The 8,115-nt window shown below is 44.7% G+C and overlaps 1 protein-coding gene across 1 annotated transcript in view; it reads right to left on the bottom strand.

The window, feature by feature from the left end:
- The window catches only part of GSAP (gamma-secretase activating protein), a 214,831-nt gene that overhangs the window by 66,752 nt on the left and 139,964 nt on the right, over positions 1-8,115 (bottom strand). The window contains exon 16 of the mRNA XM_082255164.1: positions 476-696. Coding sequence (XP_082111290.1) covers positions 476-696 — 221 coding nt within the window. The remainder of the gene's footprint in view (positions 1-475; positions 697-8,115) is intronic.

Here is an 8,115-nt window from a genome sequence, read left to right as displayed (position 1 = left end):
CTCCTGCTGTCACTCCATACACACTCACACCCCTCTGACTGCTTTCGTAGTCCTATAGAATGTGGGGGCCACTTGGAGGGCGTGAATTTTTTTTTTCTTGGGGGGGGGGGGGGGAGCATTTCACTCTCGGACCCAGGCAGCACAATGTCTTGGGCCAGCCCTGTCCCCTGCTTAGTGTGGTCAGTTTTTAATAGGAAACCAGCAGCTGGGAGAAACACCAGGGATTTCACATAAAGGGAGGGATACAAAGAACAGGATACCTTCTCATACAAGTACATGGTACAGCAGGCACATATCAGGAATTTGAAATGTTGGAGTAAAAATGCTTTAAGTCCATCCCTAACTTTAAAAAAAAAAAAGATGAAACTTAAACTACTTCAAGGAGGTTTACGAATGTCAGACACAATGAAAGCCGCAAGAAAAATTACAAATACATAAAAGCAGGGTTTATATAACATTCTTGATCAACTTTTACCTGTATTTCTTGCTGTGAATGGAGACTGAGGTGAAGTAGGAAGCAATGTAGCAACGCTAGACGCTCACAGTCCTCTCTGCTCCCTGCCAAGAATTTGAGGAGTTTTTCTTGGCCAATATTCACAGAGAAAATTATTCCAGTACAGCTTTCCAATACACAAGAATTTAGTAAAGACTGCATAGGGCAATCACTGCACATGCCACTTATTCTAGAGTCCTCATCTGGGGAAAGAAACACAGATAATTAATAAAATTACCACTCAGAGCATCAGCTTTTAATTTAAAAAAAAAAAAAAAAAAAAAAAAAAAAAAAAAACACCTTTTTTAGGATGCATAAAGGGCCAATAATGAGTGTCAGGCAAACACTTTACTTACATTCATAAAAAGTGTCGAACACTCTTTAGAAATTTCTGCTGCGCCTCTGCACAACAAATGGCAGTGCTTGCTTGTTAGAAACGGGTACATGGATTCATCCCAGGAGGCATAGCAAAAGAGGCTGGGGTGTCCATGGCAGTGTCACTCCGAGAATAGTTCCCCATTAGGTCCACCTTCCTTGTGAGTGACCATGGACAGCAGTGGGCAGATTTCATGGCAACTAGCGAGCTGTGTAGCAGCTATGGAATCCACCCACTGCTGTGGGCTGTCATTCACAAGGAAGGGGGTGGACCTGATGGGGAACTAGTCTCTCAAAATCCCATCAGTCTCTGCCCACTATCAGTGTTCAGCCCCACATCATTGGTTGCTAGGACTCTGGTGGCCTGTATTCCAGTAACCAATGAAGGTTACACACAACACAATAATAAAGTATAAATAAAGTTTATTAATAAATTATTATTTATTAGGATGAGGGTTACCCCACTGATTACTCTGGCTTGTATCCGTACACCAAACTACAGTCAGTCTTAATTACTTCCAGTTTCGTTATCTATAAACTGAGGGTAATTCCTTTTGAATTTTTGTCACCTAGTCAAAAGCAACACATTGTGAAAGAGGCACAAGTAAGAACTACAGGAATCTGTCACATGTCAAATTTTTTGTTGAGAAAGGACTTTTTATATAGGCTATACTGCCAGAAAAGTGAGGTAAAACTTTACGGAAATCCCCTTAATGTTTAGTGACATGACATGGACATGAGGGTTTGAAGTAAACACTGTTTTAGTGTTAAAATGCATTACCATCTACTGTTCCTGACCTGCCTGCGATACTGGTATGATGCCAACAAAGAGCAGTGCAGCAAATTCCGGACTTTCTTTTTTAAAACATCGACATGACTAATGATCAAAAGCTTTGTGGAAATACACTGCTCAAAAAAATGAAAAGGAACACTTTGAATACACATCAGATCTCAATGGGGAAAATATACTGGATTTCTATATTGATATGGACTGGGTAATGTGTTAGGAACTAAAGGATGTCACATCATTTGATGGAAATGAAAATCATCAACCTACAGAGGGCTGAACTCAAAGACACCCCAAAAATCAAAGTGAAAAAATGATGCAGCAGGCTAGTCCATTTTGCTGCAATTTTATTGCAGCAACTCAAAACGGTACTCCATAGGTTTGTATGGCCCCCTTGTGCTTGTATGCATGCCTGACAACGTCGGGGCATGCTCCTAATGAGACATCGGATAGTGTCCTGGGGTATTTCCTCCCAGATCTGGACCAGAGCATCGCTGAGCTCCTAAACAGACTGGGGTGCAAACTAGTGGCATTGGATGAACCGAAACGAACGTCCCAGAGGGGTTCTATTGGATTTAGGAAAGAAAAATGAGAACTTCCGCGCTATGGATTAAGTGGATAGATAAGTGAATAATTAAGTGAAAAAAATGTGTGTATAAATAAATAAATAAAAAATATGTAGTAAATGTATGAAATATAAAATATATATATATATATATAGATATATCTAAAAATAGGCTGCAGCCTCCCTGGATGATAGTCCGGAGACTATGCACTGGATATAAAAGGAATAGGGGTGATGGCGCTGCCTATATAATTTAGATATAATAAAAAGCTGTGATGCAAAGTGCCTTAGACTAAAAACAATAATGTGTAATATTCAAACAATAATATATTTCATAAAAACTTCAATTAAGTGCAAGTGCAAGGTATAAAAGTGCCTGCAGAAAGATTAGAAAGTGACTGGTGCAATGATGTATGAGCAATAAATAATATTTAACATGCAATATTAATGTGCTAAAAAATATAATACTATATAAAGTGAGCTGTTCCACTAATACCACGTGTTGGTATGGGGAATAAAAAAGTGCCAACAGAGCAACAATAGAAAAAAGTTATTATTTTAAAAAATACAGCTTGCAATGTCTAATAAAAAAGATCCAGTAGAAAAGTCTATTTCGTGTGCGGTGACTTCAAAAGCAATAAAAGTGACAACACTCGGAACAAACCGACACTCAGGTGGAAAGGTGACCCCGTGGTGGGTGGTAAGGTGCTGGGATTCCTTTGATAAAATTGCACACTTACCAGAGACACCCACCCCACACAGGGGTATAGAGCGGGTGTATTTATGGGTCTGGCAACCTAGCGGTATCCTCCTATCCCTGGGTGGAGGGCGTGTGCCGAGGATCAGGCTGGTCCTGGTATGGATGTACCCTAGGATGGTCCCCTGTGTGCCTTCCTGCCTAGGTATATTCCGAGGGATCCACTCAGCTCCACTCCCGATATTTAAACCATGTTTGCAGTTTTTCACGGCCGGTTATTACGCCTTTCTGCCCGTTCGGGCAGAAAGGCGTAATAACCGGCCGTGAAAAACTGCAAACATGGTTTAAATATCGGGAGTGGAGCTGAGTGGATCCCTCGGAATATACCTAGGCAGGAAGGCACACAGGGGACCATCCTAGGGTACATCCATACCAGGACCAGCCTGATCCTCGGCACACGCCCTCCACCCAGGGATAGGAGGATACCGCTAGGTTGCCAGACCCATAAATACACCCGCTCTATACCCCTGTGTGGGGTGGGTGTCTCTGGTAAGTGTGCAATTTTATCAAAGGAATCCCAGCACCTTACCACCCACCACGGGGTCACCTTTCCACCTGAGTGTCGGTTTGTTCCGAGTGTTGTCACTTTTATTGCTTTTGAAGTCACCGCACACGAAATAGACTTTTCTACTGGATCTTTTTTATTGGACATTGCAAGCTGTATTTTTTAAAATAATAACTTTTTTCTATTGTTGCTCTGTTGGCACTTTTTTATTCCCCATACCAACACGTGGTATTAGTGGAACAGCTCACTTTATATAGTATTATATTTTTTAGCACATTAATATTGCATGTTAAATATTATTTATTGCTCATACATCATTGCACCAGTCACTTTCTAATCTTTCTGCAGGCACTTTTATACCTTGCACTTGCACTTAATTGAAGTTTTTATGAAATATATTATTGTTTGAATATTACACATTATTGTTTTTAGTCTAAGGCACTTTGCATCACAGCTTTTTATTATATCTAAATTATATAGGCAGCGCCATCACCCCTATTCCTTTTCTATTGGATTTAGGTCAGGCAAGCAGGGGGCCATTTAATGGTATGGATCCCTTTATTCCCCAGGAACTAGCTGCATACTTTCACCGTATAAGGCCCGCGCATTGTCGTGCACCAGGAGGAACCCAGGATCCACTGCACCAGCATAGGATTTGAAAATGAGTCCAAATTTCTAATGGCAGTCAGGGTGCCATTGTCTAGGCTGTAGAGGTCTGTGCATCCCTCCATGGATATGCCTTCCCAGACCATCACTGACCCAACACCAAACCGGTAATGCTGAACGAAATTACAGGCAGCATAATGTTCTCCATTGGCTTCTCCAGACCCTTTTACGTCTGTCACATGGGCTCAGGGTGAACCTGCTCTCATCTGCGAAATGCACAGGGCGCCAGCGGACCTGCCAATTCTGGTGTTCAATGGAAAATGCCAGGCAGTGAGCACAGGGCCCACCAGAGGATGTCAGGCCCTCAGGCCACCCTCATGAAGTCTGTTTCTGATTGTTTGGTCAGAGACATTTCACAACAGTGGCCTGCTGGAGGTCATTTTGTAGGGCTCTGGCAGTGCTCATCCTGTTCCTCCTTGCACAAAGGAACAGATATTGGTTCTGCTGATGGGTTAAGGACCTTCTACGGCCCGTCTAGTTCTCCTAGAGTAACTGCCTGTCTCCTGGAATCTCCTCCATGCTCTTGAGACTGTGCATATTGATGTGCCATCCTGGACGAGCTGGACTGCCTGTGCAACCTCTATAGAGTCCAGGTACCACCTCATGCTATCAGTAGCGACACCGACCCTAACCAAATGCAAAACTAGTGAAATACAGTAAAAAAAAAAAAAATGAGTAGGGGAAAAAAAATGGATTTTTGTAAAATCTTACCGTAAAATCCTTTTCTCTTAGCTCATTGACAGACGTAGTCCTCGGTGATACAGCACCTTCGGGTTATGTTGCCTCCACAGGAGCAGGACTAGACAGGAAATTAAAATGCTCTGGCCACACCCTAGGGGCAGTCCCAGAGGGTATATCCTCTCTCTCTCTGCCTCAGCAAATCAGTTATGTCAAAAAGCAGTCTTTAGAAATTTTAACCCAACCCAACTCCAAAACAGAGGGGCGGGGACTACGTCTGTCAATGAGCTAAGAGAAAAGGATTTTACGGTAAGATTTTACAAAAATCCATTTTTCTCTATCGCTCATTAACAGACGTAGTCCTCGGTGATACAGCACCTTCGGGACGTCCCAGAGCAGTATCACAAATGAGGGGTGGGAAAATGGAAATCAAATCCCAATCTAGAAGGCCCAACCGGTGCCAACTAGAAGTTTACAATGCTCATCCTTAATGATGAGACTCAACAAAAAAGAAATTTTTCAAACAGAAAAAAACTCTCGAGGTGGACCACCGGTCTCCTCAAATTGCGGCCTGCAAAACCTTGCGGCCAAATGAGGCATCCGCCGATGCCGTCACATCAATTTTATAGAATTTTGTAAAGGTATGTACCGACGACCAGGTGGCCGCCTTACATACCTGGACCACTGACGCCTGATGGCGAAAGGCCCAGGAAGTACTGAGCGCTCGAGTGGAGTGCGCCCTAACAGGGAACGGAGGACTCTGACCCTTAATAGAATAAGCCTGTACCACGTCTGTCTAATCCATTTGGCAATGGTCGCGGCAGATGCAGGCAAACCCTTTCTGGGGCCATCAGTGATCACAAAAAGTGAATCCGTCTTACGGAATGATTCCGTAGCTTTCAGGTATACTCTGATTGCCCGAACCACATCCAAGGAATGCAACGCATGTTCCCGATGATGCTTGGGCTGATGACACAAGGAAGGTAGTACAATATCTTCATTCAGATGAAAATCTGAAACCACCTTAGGAAGAAAGGATGGCTTAGGATGAAGTACTACCTTATCCCTATGAATCACTAGGTATGGGGACTGGCACGATAATGCAGCCAGTTCTGACACCCTGCGAGCAGAAGTGATAGCCACCAAGAAGGCCACCTTCTGGGATAAAGTAAACAAGGGAATCTCCCTGATGTTTTCAAAGGGAGGTTTCTGTAGAACCGACAAAACTAAATTAAGATCCCAGGGCGGTAAGGGAGCGCGGACTGGTGGAGCCAGGTGCCGCACCCCCTGGATGAAATTCCGCACCAAGGACTTGGTAGCTAAAGGTTTCTGAAAGAAGATTGCTAATGCTGAAACTTGACCCTTGATGGTGCTCAAGGCTAGCTTCTGCTCAACCCCTTGTTGCAAAAAAGCCAATATTCGAGTCACCGAATAGGTACGTGGAGGAAATCCTAAAGATTCGCACCACGCAATATAAGTCTTCCATGTGTGATAATAGACCTTGCTGGAAGTCGCTTTCCTTGCTTTAATAAGGGTAGGAATGACTGAAGCTGACAAACCTCTGTCCTTCAGTACTTGGGTCTCAATGGCCAGGCCATTAAAACCAGCGACTGTAAAGCACGATGGTAAATTGGTCCTTGAGACCACAGACACTCCCTGAGACGAAGTTCCCACGGAACGTCTGCGACTAGCCTGTCCAAGTCGGCCAGGCCGGCTTGACGAGGCCAGCCTAGAATTTCTAGGACCACTGGTGCTGACTGGATCTGAACCAGGCGTCCCTAGAGCTATCTGGCCCCGACCATCCGAGAAAGTCTGGTCGTTTTCTGTTCCCACACATTTATCAGATACCTGATTGCTATCAGGAAGGGTGATCTTTTCTGGTTGAACCTCAGGGACCGAAGTCACCCGGCTAGAGGCTTCTTGGCCTGTCTGGTCAACCAGATCCGATTCCTGTGGGGAATTGAGACTAATCTTAGGAAAAGGTAAAGGAAAAGATCTATTCAGGGAACGGTGACTACCGCTCCCTGTAGTACTTAAATGTTGGAAGGGAAGAATCGCACCGGTAGTAGTAGTTGATGCTCGATCTAATGTCCTGAATACCGGTGAAAATGTCCCCCCACCCTCAAACCGGGTGGGGGCGCACCTTCAGGCTGTGTACTCCTTTGCTTCGGGTTTGGCTGAGTTGGTCCTCTGTTTGTCCGACCAGCCTTTCTTGAACCCTCCTGGAGGAGTCTTGCCTTTCCCGCTTGTTCCAGCCGGGCGTGCGAACCCTTTATGGGCGGTAAAGAAAGGTCCTCGCTTGTTGCGAGGTCCCTTAGCTTTAGCAGCCTGTGGCAAAAAAGTGCTCTTGCCCCCAGTGGCATCCTTAATGATTTCATCTAGGGTGGCCCCAAATAGACGATTCCCCTGAAAGGGGAGATTCGTCAAGGTCTTTTTGGAACCTAGGTCAGCTGACCAGCATTTTAACCACAGCACACGTCTGAGGATTACCGCTGACATAGATGCATGCCCTAATAGGGGATTAGTGTCCAAGGCTGCGTCACAGATAAACTGTAGCCCTTGTATAATCTGTTCCATCAAATCAGATGTTTCCTGGGGAATATCTTTTCCCCTAAGGTCTTGGCGTACCAATCTCGCCCATTCCGTAAGTGTCTGGGAAACTAGACCAATAACAATTACTGGTCTAAATGCTGACCCTATCAGAGAGAAGATGGTGCGGGACTCTGCTTCCATCTTTCGATCCACCGGATCCTTAAAGGACGAAGTGTCCTCCACTGGGATAACCGTGGCTTTATTCAGCCTGGAAATAGGTGGATCCACCACTGGTGGTACCGTCCATTTCTTAATGATGGATTCCTCAAACGGATAGCGTCTAGCAATACGCTTGGAAATAGTAAAGGTACGTTTAGAATGCTCCCATTCTCCTTTAATCTTATTACCAAAACACTTGGGTACAGGAAAAACCTTCACCGTTTTGATGGGCTTGTTAGTACCAAAAGGAATCTCTGTATCAGTTGCTTCTGCCGGTAAAACCTCAAGTTTTAAGGTTTCCTGCACTGCCACAACTAGTGCGTCCACCAATGCTTCTTCCTGAATTATAGCGGGAGAAGAAACGTCCTCCTCACTGTCTGAGGGAGCTTTACCTGAGGTAACAGCCCTTGCAGAGGGACCTGCAACTGCAGTGACCATCTCTGAATCTGAGTCAGAGGTGTCAGATAATATAGGGGTAGGCGGGGGTCGCTTCCTTGACCCTCGTCCCTGACAGGCCGCCTCCACCCGAGCCACCATA

This window comes from Pelophylax lessonae (genome assembly GCF_965119305.1).
Source record: "Pelophylax lessonae genome assembly, chromosome: 4".
NCBI lineage: Eukaryota > Metazoa > Chordata > Amphibia > Anura > Ranidae > Pelophylax > Pelophylax lessonae.
Note: the sequence above shows the minus strand (reverse complement) of the source record. Positions and strands in the feature narration are given on the sequence as shown.